The sequence below is a fragment of the Eleutherodactylus coqui genome, chromosome 6 (genome assembly GCF_035609145.1).
Source record: "Eleutherodactylus coqui strain aEleCoq1 chromosome 6, aEleCoq1.hap1, whole genome shotgun sequence".
Taxonomy (NCBI): domain Eukaryota; kingdom Metazoa; phylum Chordata; class Amphibia; order Anura; family Eleutherodactylidae; genus Eleutherodactylus; species Eleutherodactylus coqui.
Window position 1 is genome coordinate 221,924,379 of NC_089842.1, and position 18,795 is coordinate 221,943,173.

The window sequence follows — 18,795 nt, forward strand, 5'->3', positions numbered from 1 at the left end:
TTTAACTGACTTTGCAATTCCTCCTGCCCTAGGCAGGTGATATTTAGCGGGGGGTTCATTTTATTCCCCTGCATCTCATGTGACATTTCTTTTTCCTTCGTGAATACATTTGAGAAAAAACTACTTAATAGATTCGCCTTCCCCATCATCTTTTATGATTTCTCCTGCATTATTTGTTAAGGGGCTAGTTCTCTCAGTGCAAATCCTTTTACCGTTTATATAATTGAAGACTAGTTTAGGGCTATTTTTGATTCTTTGGCAATCAGTCTTTCTGCCTCCTCCTTTGCAGTTTTTATCTTTTCCTTACATAAGTTGTTTTTTTCCCTGTAAGTTTTTAGCACTTTTTCACTGCATTTTTGTTTTAATAATTTAAGCGCTTTTTTTCACTTATTGCCCCCCTAACAGTCTTGTTGAGCCACATTGGTTTCCTTCCACCGTACTTGTAGTTCTTTTTTTTTTTTTTATTGCTCACATAAGGTAATTTAGATGTTTTTAAACTTCCTCCATTTGTCGCCTGTACCATTATTTTTGAGGACATTGTCCAAATTAAGTGTTGACAAGAGTAATTCTGAGCTGATCAAATTTTGCATTACTAAAGTTTCGTTTTTTTGTCGCTCCCTGATAAGGCTTTCTATTAAATGTCAGCTGGAAATGAAGTATAATGTGGTCACTATTTTCCAAGTGTCTCTCAACCTGCACCCCCATGATTCTGTCCAGTCTGTTGGTTAATTATAAGTCCAGGATGGCTCTCCCTCCAGTTGGCTCCCATACAATTTGGGTAACGTAGTTATCTTCAATTGTTCCCAAGAACTTATCACTCTTGCTAGATTTGCAGGTTTCATTTTCTCATATTATATCCAGATAATTAAAGTCTCCCATAATAATTACGTCTTTTCGGTTTGACACCTCTTCAATTGCCTTATTAATACATTTTCAGTTTCTTCTGTCATTTTTTGGTGGCCTATAGAAAACCACTATTAGGATTTTGTTATTTTCCCTCCCTGTATTTCTACTCACAGAGATTCCACAAGTTCATCTCCTACACCTATATCTTCTCGTAGCCTCGGCATACCCCTCACCCTTTCTGGTTCCCACAGTCTCTTCTGCAGAGATTGTAAGCCTGTAAATTCACTGCCCAATCGTACTTATCAAGACATGTCTCTGTTATTCCTACTATATCGTAATTTTCTTCAGACATTCTCACTTCAGGTGAACCCACTTTACTGATCAGACTTCTTGCATTCGTTGCCATACAATTTATACGGTTGTTGCTATTCTTTGTATTCATTATGCTATTTATGGTCCTATTAGTTGTTGTCAGTTCTAACTGTACTAACCCCTCCACCCCGCTCAACCCCCATTCCCATTACTTGGTCCCAGGTCACTGTCACTGTGATGGCCGGAGGGTGACTCTTCCCCTGGACAGATCATGTGATAGCCGGAGGGTGACGCTGCCCCAGGACAGATCATGTGATGGCCGGAGAGTGACGCTGCCCCTGGACAGATCACATGTGATGGCCAGAGGGTGACGCTTTCCCTGGACAGATCACATGTGATGGCTGGAGGGTGATGCTGCCCCTGGAGAGATCACACATCACACAGTTCCCCCTGGACAGATCACACATCACACAGTTCCAGTGAATCAGTCTTTATTTTGTGTTAACAAACCCAAGATACAAGATAGCGTTACAGAGTAGTAAGATAGCAGCGCGTTGCTGTATGCAGGGTCACATAGCACTGGTGACACACAGAGCGAGGTCATATGCAGGGTCTACTGACCTCACGGAGAGCACACACTGGAACATAAACTTCTTCTTCATCATCGTCATCATCATCATCCCCCAGGTCATGGTGTACAATATGGGTCTGAGCCAAAAAACAGCTCAAGGAGCCCCGATAACATAGAGCAAATAGAAAGCAGCTATATACGAGATTATAGAGTCAGAGCCTAGATTACAGAGGTTTGAGTCTAAAACATTAGAGGGATCCAGACCTAATGACAGACTACATAGTGATCTGGGCCTTTTATATAGGGGATCTGAGTCTTTTAAACAAGCAATCTCATCCCAATGACAGAGTACATAGGGAGCCGAGCTATTAATATACGGGATCTGAGCCTAATGACAGAGTGGGAAGGAATTCAAGATTTTTATATAGAGGATCTGGGTCTAATGACGGAGTTTGGAGGGATCCTAACCTTTTATATACGGTATCTGAGCCTAATGATGGAGTGGGGAGGAATCCAAGACTTTTACTTAGGGGATCTGGTCATAATGGTGGAGTGGGGAGGGATCCTAATCTTTTATATGGGTATCTGAGCCTATGTACAGATGGGAGGGATCTGAGCCTTTTATATAGAGGACTAGTAATTATTAGGAAATTATAGTACCAGTGTTTCTGGTGGCACAGTGCACCACACAGCTGTGTTACATGGTACACCCATTCTGATCCCCACACATAACACACACAGCTCTGCTACATCGTGCATCTATTATGATCCCCACACAGCTCTGTTACATCATACATCCATCCTGACCCCAAACATCACACACAGCTCTACTACATCCACCCTGACGCCACACATCACACACAGCTCTACTACATCCATCCTGACCCCAAACATCACACACAGCTCTATAACATCCATCCTGACCCATCACATCACACACACAGCTCTACTACATCCATCTTGCTCCTCACACAAGACAAACACAGCTTGGCTCCCCCCACAGCAGTGACATCACCGCAGGTCCTTTAGCTCACCGAAGCTCTGTGGTGGGGGTAAGTCGGTGTCTTCTGTCAGTACCGCTGAGTTGTGTCTGAGATACCGGCTTAGTTGTATTCTCATTTTGTTATTTTTATCCTTCCCTTTTCAAGAGCCCTAACTGTGTTGTTGCTCTGTTGGTCAGGCTCTGTTTTTTGTATATGTTGTAGGACGTTCGATGATGTCACCAGGGGGCGGAGCATGAGAAGCACTCATAAACTGAAAAGTGGTTGTTAGTAGTTTGATATGAGTTTAATGACGGAGTGTGACGGGATCTGAGCCTTTGATATAGACGATTCGAGTTTAATGACAGAGTAGGAAGGGATCCTAACCATTTATATAGCGAATCTGAGCCCTTTATATGAGGATCGGAACCTATGGACAGATGGGAGGGATCTGAGTTTTTATATAGGATATCCGAGCCTTTTATACGGATCTGGGGCAAACGAGAGCCTTGTACCTCTGAGGTCTGTATCATATTACACCCTTAAATCATATACAGAGTAAAAAGTATTACGGCACCTCCAGTCCTACATAAGGTGTAATAGACCTGAGCCTTGTCTTATGGGGCTACTAGAGGTTATAGAAGGGATCGTGAGAAAATATGCATTATGATTACCAGGGAACGTACATTACATATGGGTCCTTCCTGTAAGAGAGGACTGAGGAGCACAGCGATGGTACGACCAAGTCCATAAGAGTGCTGAAAAAGCCTCATGTCCCTTTTGAGGATCAATAGCCTACCAAAGCTTCAAAGAACTAGAGCCATTTCATACAGCATGGTGACAGAAGAAGCCAATGCCATGAGACCGGTGACATCGGCCTCCTGACTGTACATACAGACTGACCAATAATCTGCTGTTTCTGATAGCTTGCTTATGTCCTTTGTTTTTGGCCAGCGGGAGGGTTCATCTTATACACTGACTGCTATGAAACAAACTATAGGGCACACCTGCATCTCCTTTCTGCCGTCATACAAGATGGCTGTGGGACGGCAGGTATCCTGCTCTGATGTTTACTGGGGTAAGAGAGAAGCTGGGTGTATATACAGCAGATAGAAGCAGCGGGAGGGCAGCCATCACACATGTCCATCTCTATTTCCTCGGGTCCTATTCACTGCCTGCTCTCCCCGATGGGGGCGCATTTATCTGGGCATATACTACACCTCTCCAACTTTACAACATCCAGTCCACACTGGTGACAACCGTACAAACAGCCCAGGAATATCTTCAAGCAGAATAGATAATGGAGGTCTATCCTGGAGCCAAGTACACGGTCAGATATTAACGACTTGATGCACAGGGATTTAGGTCAGTGCAATGGCATGTTTTTCTGGGCTGGACCCAGGGTCTGGGAGAAATGAGCCTGCAGCTTAGACACATCATGGCATCAGCAGCTCCCAGGAGCCTCATGGAGCAGAAGACGATGGGTAAAGATTCAACCATCATAATAACAGATGACACAAGAGCCACAGAACTGCCAAATTCACAGGCTCTTCATACACACAACTGGACTTGTGCAACTGCAACGGACCCTCATCACCAAGAGTTAGGAACGTGGATCTCGCATGCACAGGGCTTCTAGAGAGAGACAGCGGAGACAAGTGTCTGTCATAAACATGCAAACAAAGGGTTATACTCTATATATATTTATATAGTATAGAGATGTGTTACTGTGTGGTTTAGTACGTAGTATTATAGTGTCCTGCAAAACATCAGCACTGACTGCCTAAAAAGATTGATCTACCACTAAAACGAGGCTAACACCTTCAGAATTCGGCAGACCTAAAGTACAATATGTAACAGGTGCCTTGGTCACTGGAGGGTTAAACAGGATAACACAAAAAATGGATCTCTCCAGCCCATCTAGTTCCAGCACTCTTCCCATCACTATGACCAGTGTTATCTCTTTCACCCTGCTAAATTGCCTGAACGTGACAAGAAGCCCCTAGTACTCACTCAAGCTGTGCCACTTGGCAATCAGCTTGCGAGGGTTATCGCAGACCTCCCGCCAATGTTCAATGCCGTTAGCCGTTACACTGTGCGCCCCTAAGATTAGCCGGCCCACCACCTGGTTCTTGGTGGTGCGATCAAAGTCGATGACAAGGAATTCAATGCTGATGTCCGGCAACAGGTCTATGGGAATGTCATAGATGAAGGACTCGTTGAAGACCGGGCTGAGCGTGCATTTTTTCACATGAGTCTTCTTTTTTGCAATTCGCTTTCGACCAAAATATACATTGACTTTGACGTAGGGGTCTGTGGAAGAAAAAACAAAACTCACACGTTACACTGTCCAATCAACTTGGAGATGTCTAGGAATTAACTAGTGATTCACCGCACAAACATCAGTGTTTTCTTTCTATTGTAAGTTACAATTAATGAAGACTGATAGGAAAGGACAGAAAAAGAAGAGATCTACTGAGAGCGAAGACTGATAAGACACAAGAAGAAGTCTACAGAGGACAAAAACTGATGGGAAAGGAATGAGGAAGAGGTCTGGAGAGGATGGAGATTGATGGGAAAAAAGAAGATGTCTAGAGAGGATGGAGACTGATGGGAAAGCAAAGAGATCTAGAGAGGATGGAGACTGATGGGAAAGCAGAAGAGATCTAGAGAGGATGGAGACTGATGGGAAAGCAAAGAGATCTAGAGAGGATGGAGACTGATGGGAAAGCAAAGAGATCTAGAGAGGATGGAGACTGATGGGAAAGCAGAAGAGATCTAGAGAGGATGGAGACTGATGGGAAAGCAAAGAGATCTAGAGAGGATGGAGACTGATAGGAAAGCAAAGAGATCTAGAGAGGATGGAGACTGATGGGAAAGCAGAAGAGATCTAGAGAGGATGGAGACTGATGGGAAAGCAAAGAGATCTAGAGAGGATGGAGACTGATGGGAAAGCAAAGAGATCTAGAGAGGATGGAGACTGATGGGAAAGCAAAGAGATCTAGAGAGGATGGAGACTGATGGGAAAGCAGAAGAGATCTAGAGAGGATGGAGACTGATGGGAAAGCAGAAGAGATCTAGAGAGGATGGAGACTGATGGGAAAGCAAAGAGATCTAGAGAGGATGGAGACTGATGGGAAAGCACAGGAGTTGAAGAAGTCTATTAAGACCAGAAAGTGATGATAGAAGAGCTCTCTAGAGGCTAGAGACTGATGAGAGAGGACAGAAGAAAAGATCTATAGCGGCCGGGCACTGATTAGAGGGAGGACAGGAGAAGAGAAGATCTGTAGAGGCTAAACACTGATGATAAGAAGAGATCTATACTGGCTGGAGACTAATGAGAACACAGAAGAAGAGTTCTATAGAGGCTGGGCACTGATTTGAGAGACGCATAGGAGAAGAGAAGATCTGTAAAGGCTGGAGACTGATTATACAAGAGAAGATCTATAGAGAGGAGACACTGATGAGAGAAGTGAACAGGAGAAAATAAAGAGCAGAGTCTGATAAAGGACACCATTGTAGGCATTTACTATAGGCCACCTGGACAAGCAGAAGATATGGATGAACTCTTTCTACATCAGATGGCCAAGCTCTCCAAAAGGCACAACATAGTGATCATGGGAGATTTTACCCATCCAGACATTTGTTGGGAATCTCTCTCAGGTAAAAGTAATGGATCCAACACATTCTTATCGGCTCTTGCTGACAACTTTATCTTCCAAAAGGTAGAAGAGAAAACAATGGGATCTGCTATCTTGGAGCTAATTCTCACCAACAGGGATGAAATGGTTGAGGAAGTAAGGGTGGCTGGGACCTTAGGAGGCAGTGATCATGCTACCCTTGAATTTTGGATAACAAGGGGAAGAAGACCTGGGAAGACTCAGACCTCAAGGTTTGACTTCAGAAAGGCAGATTTTAATGAACTCAGAAAGAATTCAATGGCTAGATGTTCTTGCGAGAAAGAAATGTCTAAGAAGGTTGGGAAATATTGCGAAATGAGATTCTCAAAGTACAATCGTTAACAATTAGGGATGAGCGAGTATACTCGCTAAGGCACTACTCGCTCGAGTAATGTGCCTTAGCCGAGTATCTCCCCGCTCGTCCCTAAAGATTCGGGGGCAGGCGCGGGGCGGGGAGCTGCGGGGGAACGGAGGGGAGTTCTCTCTCTCCCGCCCGCTCTCCCCTGCTCCCCGCCGCAACTCACCTGTCAGCTGCGGCGGCCCCCGAATCTTTAGGGACGAGCGGGGAGATACTCAACTAAGGCACATTACTCGAGCGAGTAGTGCCTTAGCGAGTATACTCGCTCATCCCTATTAACAATCCCTAAAAGAAGGAAAAATGGAAAGCATTTCAGGAGACCAGGATGGAGGAACACAGAATTTGCACACATGTTAAAAAGGAAGAAAAATATGTTTATCAAATGGAAAGAGGGGGGAATATCTAAAGAAGAATATAATGCGGTCTGCAGAAACTGTAGGGCAAGTGTCAGAAATGCTAAAGCTAATAATGAATTGAGGCTTGTAACAGAGGCCAAAAGCAATTAAAAAGGATTTTGGGGGTATGTCAAAAGCAAAAAAAAAAAGTAAAGATGCTATTGGATGCTTACAAGAAGAAAATGGTGAATTGGTCAAGAATTATGTTGGGAAGACCGAACTTTTAAATTCCTATTTTTATTTGTTTTCTCTCAGAAAGTAGATGAAACATCAACTGATCTTCTCTGTGCTATTGGGGGAATAAAAGAATGCAGGCTATCTATAAGCAGAGAAATGGTGAGGAACACTTAGCTAACTTACATGAATTCAAGTCTCAGGGTCCAGATGAATTACATCCTAGGATACAAAAGGAAGCAGCAGAGGTAATTGCTGAAACACTTGCCATAATCTATGAAAATTACTGGAGAACAAGAGAAGTCCCAAAAGATTGGAAAAGGGCAAATGTTGTCCCTATTTTCAAAAAAGGAAAGAAGGTGGATCCAGGAAACTACAGGCCTGTGAGCCTGACTTCTATACCGGGACAAATTATTAAACAGCATGTATGCAAGTACTTGGATAAAAATGGAGTAATTAACCAGAGCCAGCATGGGTTTATAACAAGAAATGCAAAGTCCTACATCTGGGCAAGAAGAATGAAAAAAGCACATACAGAATTGGAGTAATTGAACTAAGCAGCATATGTGAAAAAGACTTGGGTATACTAATAGATCATAGACTAAACATGAGTCAATAATGTGATGCAGCAGCCAAAGAGGCAAACAAAATTTTGGGATGTATTAAGAGAAGCATAGAGTCTAGATCACGTGAGGTCATTATCCCCCTCTACTGTTCTTTAGTCAGACCTCATCTGAAATACTGTGTCCAGTTCTGGGCTCCCCACTTTAAAAAGACATAGGCAAACTGGAGCAAGTTCAGAGAGGAGTTACCAAAATGGTGAGCGGTCTGCAAATCATATCCTATGAGGAACGGTTAAAGGATATGGGAATGTTTAGCTTGCAAAAAAGAAGGCTGAGAGGAGACTTAATAGCTGTCTACGAATATCTGAAGGGCTGTCACAGTGCAGAGGGATCAGCCCTATTCTCATTTGCACAAGGAAAGACTTCAAGCAATAGGATGGAACTGAAAGGGAGGAGACACAGATTAGATATTAGACAGTGAGGGGATCAATGAGTGGAACAGGTTACCATGGGAGGTGGTGAGTTCTCCTTCAATGGAAGTGTTTAAACAAAGGCTGGACAAATATCTGTCTGGGATGATTTAGGGAATCCTGCATTGAGCAGGGGGTTGGACCCGATGACCCTGGAGGTCCCTTCCAACTCTATCATTCTATAATTCTATCTATAAAGGGCCAAACATTAATGATAGAAGAGATCTGGAGAGGACAGAAGAATAAGAAGAATAGGAGATCTATAGAGGCTAGGCACTGATTAAAAAGGAGGACGGAAGATTGGGAGATCTATAGAAGATGAAGACTAATGAGAAAGGATAGAAGAGGAGATCTTTAGAGGCTGAACACTAATGTTAGAAGAGATCTATTTAAGCTGGAGACTGATAAGAGAGGAGGACAAAATGAGAAGAGAGTTGTAGAGGCTGGAGACTGATGAGAGAGAGCTATAGAGGGTGTCAGGGTGGGTATGATGTACACATTGCAAGGATTCCGTGGTAGATAAATAGCTGCTACCTGACAGGCCGGTGATATCCATTCTCGGCAGGTGTTTTGCTTTCAACACCACGACTGTCATTCTTTGTGCCACCGGCTGATAAGATAATGACACCTGCAGTTCACCACGGCTGACACATTTCTGTGACAAAAGGAAAGATGTTATCACGTAGGCAGGATTAACTCTACATGAAGTGCATTCATAATGACGTCAATACATGCTGACCACTAGTCATCAGACTGTCCACTACTGTACATCCTCATCTGGTTCCATCATAATATGTTAGACGGCTTGTAGCGAGATTGCCATACACCCAGGGCTCAGGGAGGGTAACACATGCAGCCAAACACTCTACATACCACCTACTAATCAAGAGGGATTCACCTGGATGTTTCTCCTCACAATGTCCCTGGTTATCTGCACTCTCCCGGTGCTGGGATCAACCCCTGATAGCGGTACCATCACTTCCCCGATCACATCATCTCGCGAGAAACGGTCAAAGCTCAACACTAGAAAGTGAAGCACCAAGTCCTGGAGCTGACTATATGGGATGCCGTAGAAAGTGAAGGTCTCATCAAACACGGGGTCCAAAGTCTTTCGTAAGACACGCGTCTTCACCCGATGCTTCTTGTCTGGCAGAATGGTCATTTTGATGTAGGGATCAGAGCCTTGAGAGTGTTCATCCATCACCGGGAGACCGTGAGCTTCTTGTATGGTCACCACCAAAGCTTTTTTTGGAAAGTTGTAATCCACAGAGATGGTCAGCAACCCCAGTGGGACTTCCTCTTCTGGAGATGATGGAGATGACATCTTGCTTCCACTGGAGGTCGTGCTTAGACTTGGGCTCACTTCCTCGCCGTAGTTTAGTTTAATGGGCAGCTGGTTTACGGCGGTGGCCAGGCCATTTGGACCTTTCTCAGACCCCATCAGACCCGCCTCAGCGCTGTCGCCATCTCTGTGAGGCTTGTCTCTGCGGACACGGAAAGTCTTCTTTTTGTTGCTGAGAGTCTCGGGGTAGATACTGATCCCCTTTAGCATGTGGATGAACTTGTAGGGGGGGTTCTTATATTTCTTTTCTGCTCGGTTGTGACAGCAACTCCAGAAAAAGACCGCCACTGAGACAGAAACCACCAAAACAGCGGCTCCAATGAACCCTGCCGTGATCGGTGACATATCTAAGGAAGAGACCAGAAGACATCATTCACACATGTAAAATCCCTTAATACATTCTACATACCTGCCCTGCTCTTTCCAAGTGTCATCTCCTGATACATACTATATATGTGTTCTGCCATCTACAGGTGATATCCCTTGATACATTCTACATACGTGTCCTGCTCTCTCCAGATTACATCTCCTGATACATACTATATATGTGTCCTGCTTATTACGGGTGACATCTCTTGATACATTCTACATACGTGTCCTGCTCTTTCCAGGTGTCATCACCTGATACATACTATATAAGTGTCCTGCCTTCTACAGGTGATATCCCTTGATACATTCTACATACGTGTCCTGCTGTTTCCAATTGACATCTCCTGATACATATTGTATATGTGTCCTGCTTTCTACAGGTGATATCTCTTGATACATTCTACATACGTGTCCGGCATTCTACAGGTAGCATCTCTTAATACATTCTACATACGTCCCCTGCTCTTTCCAGGTGTCATCTCCTGATACATACTATATATGTGTCCTGCTTTCTATAGGTGATAGATTTTGATACATTCTACACACATGTCCTGCTTTTTTCAGGTGACATCTCCTGATACATACTATTTAAGTGTCCTGCTCTCTCCAGGTGACATCTCTTAATACATTCTACATACGTGTCCTGCTCTCTCCAGGTGATACCTCTTGATGCATTCTACATACGTGTCCAGCTTTCTATAAGTGACATCACTTGATACATTCAACATACGTGTTGTGCTCTATCCAGGTGGCATCTCCTAATACCTACTATATATGTGTCCTGCTCTCTCCAAGTGACATCTCCTGATAATACTGTATACATGTCCTGCTTTCTACAGGTGATAGCCCCTGATACATTCTACATACGTTTCCTGCTCTGTCCACGTAACGTCTCCTGATACATATTATATACGTGTCCTGCTTTCTACAGGTGATAGCCCCTGATACATTCTACATACGTTTCCTGCTCTCTCCACGTAACGTCTCCTGATACATATTATATACGTGTCCTGCTTTCTACAGGTGATAACCCCTAATACATTCTACATACGTGTCCTGCTCTCTCCAGGTGACATCTGCTGATACATACTATATAAGTGTCCTGCGTTCTACAGGTGGCACCTTGATATATTCTACATACAGGCTGCTGTGTAATTCTCCACGCAGTCAGAGGATTCTCTCTCTGGTAAACGGTGCTTTGAATTCCCGTGGCTTCAGCAAGTGAGAGCTATGATTGGATCAAGCGCCAGCCAATCACAGCGGGCGCTGGATCATTCACAGCCATTCAGTGAATGACATCACTGAATGGGTGTGATTGGTTCATCGAGTGCCGGCTGTGATTGGCTAGCGCTCCATCCAATATGTGTCCTGTTTTGTATAGATAACATCTCTTAATTAGAGATGAGCTAACCTACTCGTTTCGAGTAATTACTCGATCGAGCACCGCGATTTTCGAGTACTTCCGTACTCGGGTGAAAAGATTCGGGGGGAGCCGGGAGGCGGGGGGAGGCGTGGCGGAGCGGGGGGTAGCAGCGGGGAACAGGGGGGAGCCCTCTCTCTCTCCCTCTCCCCCCCCCCCCCACTCCCCGCTGCAACCCCCCACTCACCCACGGCGCCCCCCGAATCTTTTCGCCCGAGTACGGAAGTACTCGAAAATCGCGGCGCTCGGGCGAAAAAGGGGCGTGGCCGAGTACGCTCGCTCATCTCTACTCTTAATACATTCTACATACGTGCTCTGCTCTATCTAGGTGACATCTCCTGAGACATACTATATACGTGTCCTCCTTTCTACAGGTTACACCTTGATGCATTCTACATCTGTTTCCTGCTCTCTCCAGGTGACACCTCCTGATACATACTATATACATGTCCTCCTTTCTACAGGTGGCATCTTCATGCATTTTACATACGTGCCCTGCTCTCTCCAGGTGATACCTCCTGATACATATTATATATATGTCCTGCTTTCTACAGGTGACATCCCTTGATACATTCTACATATGTGTCCTGCTCTCTCCAGGTCACATCTACGACATACTACATAATTTTCAGTTGGAGGTTCTCACGCAAATGTGAAACCAACCTGACATCTTCTGATACACAGTACATATATGTTCTGCTTTCTACATGTGACATCTCCTGGTATACGGTACGTACATTTCCTGCTCTTTTCGTGCAACATCTCCTGATACCCGTACATACATGTCCTGCTCTCTGCATACGCCAATGCTTGCTACATACATGTATTATTTTATCCATGTGACATCTCTTACTACAGAATATATTACATACATATCCTGTTCCCTAGATGTGACATCTCTTCATACCTATTACATACATCTACTCTTCTATATATGTAACATCTGATACATACTACATACGTGCCCTGCTCTATACAGGTGAAATCTCCTCATACATATAAAATACGTGTCCTGCTTTCTACAGATGACAATTTCTGATACATACATCTCCTGCACTCTACATGTAACATCTCCTGATACATACTACATATGTGTACTGCTCTCTGCAAGTAACATCTACATATCACATACATGTCCTGCTCTATACATGTTAAATCTTCTGATACATATAAGATATATCTCCTGTTCACTACAAGAGACATATGATAAATACTGCATGCATGTCCTGCTCTCTACAGGTGACAACTCCTAATACATACTGCATGCAATTGATGTTCTGTACACGTGACATCTGATACATACTACATAAGTGTCCTGCACTTTATGCATAACATCTCCTGATGCATATTACATACCTTTCCTTCTCTACATGACATCTGATGTATACTACATACGGGTTTTGTTCTTTACACATGACTTCATACCTCTCCAACTGTATATGTGACTCCTCCTGAAATATATGGCATGTGCGTCCCGTTCTCTACATATGATATCTGATACATACATCTCCTGCTCTCTATATGTGACATCTCCTAATACATATGTGTCCTGCTGTCTACATCTAAGATTTTAAATGGTGAACATATGTTTTTCCGGTATCTCTAAAGTAACCACGACTTCATAAGATTTTCCGTGTGAACACCAAATAAACACCAGTACCAAATTAACTCGGGCGAAGCCAGGTATATCAGCTAGTACTATATATTTGCCCTCTTCTCTGTGACATCTGATACATATTACAAATATCTCCTGCTCTATACATGTTAAATTTCCAGATACATATTAGATATATATCTTGTTTTCTACATGAGCTATATGATACATAGTACATGTTCGTTCTGTTCTCTATAGGTGACATCTCCTGATACATAGCACATGTGTGTCCTACTCTGTATATGTGACAACCTATACATGTATGTCCTGCTCTCTAGATGTGATACGTATTATATACATGCCCTACTCTCTACAGGTGAAATTTTCTGATACATAGCACATGTGTATCATGCCCTGTACATGTGATTGTTCCCAGCAAGAGAAACCACGTAATCTTGTAGATATTATACCTTTTAATGGCGAACAAAAATACATGATGTAATAATAGCGAGCTTCCGAACCAACGCAGGGTTCTACTTCAGGCTTAGAAATGCCCCGTGTATGTGACATGATACATGCGTCCTGCTCCCTACATGAGACATCTGATATATACTACATACATCTCATATTCTCTACAAGGGACATCTGCATACATGTGTGTCCTATTCTGGACATGTGACATCTGATTCATAAGTATCCTGCTTTCTAGAGATGGCATCTCCTGATACATACTACATGTGTGTCCTGTCCTACACACATGACATCTGATATGTACTACATCTCTGTTCTGCTTTTTTACAGATTACAGCTAATATTACATACTACATATGCGTCCTACTTTCTACATGCGACATCTGATGCATAGTACATATGTATCCTGCTCTTTACGGGTGAACACCCACTTGCGTTTTTCTTGCGTGTTTTTTTCCCGTGATTGTCAATGCGACTTTCTAATGTTAAAAACGCATCGCACAAAAATCGCAGGGAAGCACAAACTTGTGATGTGTTTTTAACATTAAAAGGCCCATTGACAATCACAGGTGGGTGTCCACCCTACAGGTGAGAACTGATACACACTACATGTCTGTCCTGCTTTCTACAGGTGACACCTCATAAGACATACGTGTCCTGCTCACTACAGGTGACATAAAATTCAAACTACACATGTGTCTTGCTCTCTACATGCATGATCTACTCCCTACAGGCGACATCTACCACATACTACATACGTGTCCTGCACCCTACAGGTGACATGTAATATATACATGTCCTGCTCTCTACAGATGACATGTGATAGATAATACGCATATGTCCTGCTCTCTGCTGGTGACTTGTGATACATTCTACATACATGTCCTGCTCTCTACAGGTGACATCTGCCACATACTATGTACGTGTCGTGCTCCCTACAGTCGACATGTGATACATACTACATACGTATCCTGCTCTCTGCTGGTGACATGTGATAATACTACATACGTGTCCTGCTCTCTACAGTTGACATGTGATAATACTACATACGTGTCATACTCTCTACAGGTGACATGTGATAATACTACATACATGTCCTGCTCTCTACAGTTGACATGTGATAATACTACATATGTGTCATGCTCTCTACAGGTGACATGTGATAATGCTACATACGTATTCTGCTCTCTGCTGGTGACATGTGATAATACAACATACGTGTCCTGCTCTCTGCTGGTGACATGTGATAATACTACATACGTGTCATTCACTCTGCTGGTGACATGTGATAATACTACATACGTATCATGCTCTCTGCTGGTGACATGCGATAATACTACATACGTGTCATGCTCTCTACAGTTGACATGTGATAATACTACATACGTGTCATGCTCTCTACAGGTGACATGTGATAATACTCCATACGTGTCATGCTCTCTACAGGAGACATGTGATAATACTACATATATGTCCTGGTCTCTGCTGGTAACGTAATAATACTACATACGTGTCCTGCTCTTTGCTGGTGACATGTGATAATGCTACATACGTGTCATACTCTCTACAAGTGACATGTGATAATACTACATACGTGTTTTGGTCTCTGCTGGTGACATGTGATAATACTACATACGTGTCATACTCTCTACAAGCGACATGTGATAATACTACATACGTGTTCAGGTCTCTGCTGGTGACATGTGATAATACTACATACGTGTCATTCTCTCTGCTGGTGACATGTGATAATACTACATACATGTCCTGGTCTCTGCAGTTGACATGTGATAATACTACATACGTGTCATACTCTCTACAGGTGACATGTGATAATGCTACATACGTATTCTGCTCTCTGCTGGTGACATGTGATAATACAACATACGTGTCCTGCTCTCTGCTGGTGACATGTGATAATACTACATACGTGTCATTCACTCTGCTGGTGACATGTGATAATACTACATACGTGTCATGCTCTCTGCTGGTGACATGCGATAATACTACATATGTGTCCTGCTCTCTACAGTTGACATGTGATAATACTACATACGTGTCATGCTCTCTACAGGTGACGTGATAATACTACATACGTGTCATGCTCTCTACAGGAGACATGTGATAATACTACATATATGTCCTGGTCTCTGCTGGTAACGTAATAATACTACATACGTGTCCTGCTCTTTGCTGGTGACATGTGATAATGCTACATACGTGTCATACTCTCTACAAGTGACATGTGATAATACTACATACGTGTTTTGGTCTCTGCTGGTGACATGTGATAATACTACATACGTGTCATACTCTCTACAAGCGACATGTGATAATACTACATACGTGTTCTAGTCTCTGCTGGTGACATGTGATAATACTACATACGTGTCATTCTCTCTGCTGGTGACATGTGGTAATACTACATATGTGTCATGCTCTCTACAGGTGACATGTGATGCTGCATACGTGTCATTCTCTCTGCTGGTGACATGTGATAATACTACATACATGTCCTGGCCTTTGCTGGTGACGTCGTAATACTACATACGCGTCATTCTCTCTGCTGGTGACATGTGATAATACTACATACGTGTCCCGGTCTTTGCTGGTGACGTGGTAATACTACATACGTATCGTGCTCTCTGCTGGTGACATGTGATAATACTACATACATGTCCTGCTTTACATGTCACGTCATTCTCACAGATGCAGCACCCGGTCTGGTGACGTCATCATAACAACAAGGCCGCTGACGTCAGTGGAGATGACTGCCGTGCAGGGCCCGAGGGCGCACTCTCTCCTCACACCGGGGGCCACACGCCGTGCTCAGGAGCCACAGCCAGCATCCCTGCCGAGACCGGTACAATACATGCGTCTAAGCTTACCGAAGCTGGGGGTGAGGCTGGTGATCTCCGCCATGCCGACCGTGTGTGTGCTGCAGGGAGGGGCCGCTAGTACATGTCCAGCCGTTACCGCTCAGAGGATGCTGCCGACCGGAGATGCGGCCGACGCGGCGCTCTGGTCCTGAGGAGAGCCGGCAACACCTCCCCGGCGACGGAAACAGCCGAAGTCTTCTGCCCCGCCCCTTCCTCGCTATACAGTCCGAGGAGCCGCAAACAGGCCAGCCACACCCAGCCTCCGGAGAAAGCCGAGTGCACGAGGAGACGGAGACACACAAGCCAATCACATCGCACCTTTCCTAGGAGCGTGCACGAGACAAGCCGAGAGCTGAGATCTCATTGGTCGCTACCTCACAATGCCGTCTTGTCACCCCAGAGCGGAGGGCAGTAACTCCATGACGGCCAAGAGTAAGCTGCGCAGCCGGAGCCATGACCCATCATCTATAATGGTCCGCTCCTGTATCTATATACTGCAGCCATGTCCCATCATCTATAGTGGTCCGCTCCTGTATCTATATACTGCAGCCATGACCCATCATCTATAGTGGTCCGCTCCTGTATCTATATACTGCAGCCATGTCCCATCACCTATAGTGGTCCGCTCCTGTATCTATATACTGCAGCCATGTCCCATCATCTATAGTGGTCTTACCCTGTATCTATATACTGCAGCCATGCCCTATCATCTATAGTGGTCCGCTCCTGTATCTATATACTGCAGCCATGTCCCATCATCTATAGTGGTCCGCTCCTGTATCTATATACTGCAGCCATGTCCCATCATCTATAGTGGTCCGCTCCTGTATCTATATACTGCAGCCATGTCCCATCATCTATAGTGGTCCGCTCCTGTATCTATATACTGCAGTCATGTCCCATCATCTATAGTGGTCCATACCTGTATCTATATACTCCAGCCATGTCCCATCATCTATAGTGGTCCGCTCCTGTATCTATATACTGCAGCCATGTCCCATCATCTATAGTGGTCCGCTCCTGTATCTATATACTGCAGTCATGTCCCATCATCTATAGTGGTCCGCTCCTGTATCTATATACTGCAGCCATGTCCCATCATCTATAATGGTCCGCTCCTGTATCTATATACTGCAGCCATGTCCCATCATCTATAGTGGTCCGCTCCTGTATCTATATACTGCAGTCATGTCCCATCATCTATAGTGGTCCGCTCCTGTATCTATATACTGCAGCCATGTCCCATCATCTATAGTGGTCCGCTCCTCTATCTATATACTGCAGCCATGTCCTATCATCTATAGTGGTCCGCTCCTGTATCTATATACTGCAGCCATGTCCCATCATCTATAGTGGTCCGCTCCTGTATCTATATACTGCAGCCATGTCCCATCATCTATAATGGTCCGCTCCTGTATCTATATACTGCAGCCATGTCCTATCATCTATAGTGGTCCGCTCCTGTATCTACATACTGCAGCCATGTCCCATCATCTATAATGGTCCGCTCCTGTATCTATATACTGCAGCCATGTCCTATCATCTATAATGGTCCGCTCCTGTATCTACATACTGCAGCCATGTCCCATCATCTATAGTGGTCCGCTCCTGTATCTATATACTGCAGCCATGTCCCATCATCTATAGTGGTCCGCTCCTGTATCTATATACTGCAGCCATGTCCTATCATCTATAATGGTCCGCTCCTGTATCTATATACTGCAGCCATGTCCCATCATCTATAGTGGTCCGCTCCTGTATCTATATACTGCAGCCATGTCCTATCATCTATAGTGGTCCGCTCCTGTATCTATATACTGCAGCCATGTCCCATCATCTATAGTGGTCCGCTCCTGTATCTATATACTGCAGCCATGTCCTATCATCTATAGTGGTCCGCTCCTGTATCTATATACTGCAGCCATGTCCTATCATCTATAATGGTCCGCTCCTGTATCTATATACTGCAGCCATGTCCCATCATCTATAGTGGTCCGCTCCTGTATCTATATACTGCAGCCATGTCCCATCATCTATAGTGGTCCGCTCCTGTATCTATATACTGCAGCCATGTCCCATCATCTATAGTGGTCCGCTCCTGTATCTATATACTGCAGCCATGTCCCATCATCTATAGTGGTCCGCTCCTGTATCTATATACTGCAGCCATGTCCCATCATCTATAGTGGTCCGCTCCTGTATCTATATACTGCAGCCATGTCCCATCATCTATAGTGGTCTTACCCTGTATCTATATACTGCAGCCATGTCCTATCATCTATAATGGTCTGCTCCTATATCTATATACTGCAGCCATGTCCCATCATCTATAGTGGTCCGCTCCTGTATCTATATACTGCAGCCATGTACC

General features: G+C 44.2%; 1 protein-coding gene across 2 annotated transcripts; it reads right to left on the minus strand.

Moving 5' to 3' along the window:
* Nucleotides 1-1,632: 1,632 nt before the first annotated feature.
* SYT11 (synaptotagmin 11) lies at nt 1,633-16,660 on the minus strand. Of its 2 annotated transcripts, none has more exons than XM_066608895.1 (4): nt 16,434-16,660; nt 9,248-10,038; nt 8,884-9,004; nt 1,633-5,022 (listed from the first exon to the last, which is right to left on the minus strand). In XM_066608895.1, the coding sequence occupies exons 1-4, from the start codon at nt 16,465-16,467 to the stop codon at nt 4,712-4,714; spliced, it is 1,257 nt and encodes a 418-aa protein (XP_066464992.1). In that variant the 5' UTR covers nt 16,468-16,660; the 3' UTR covers nt 1,633-4,711. The 2 variants fall into 2 exon arrangements, with proteins under 2 accessions (XP_066464992.1, XP_066464991.1); XM_066608894.1 differs by having other exon boundaries at nt 8,881-9,004; nt 16,434-16,655.
* Nucleotides 16,661-18,795: the final 2,135 nt, after the last annotated feature.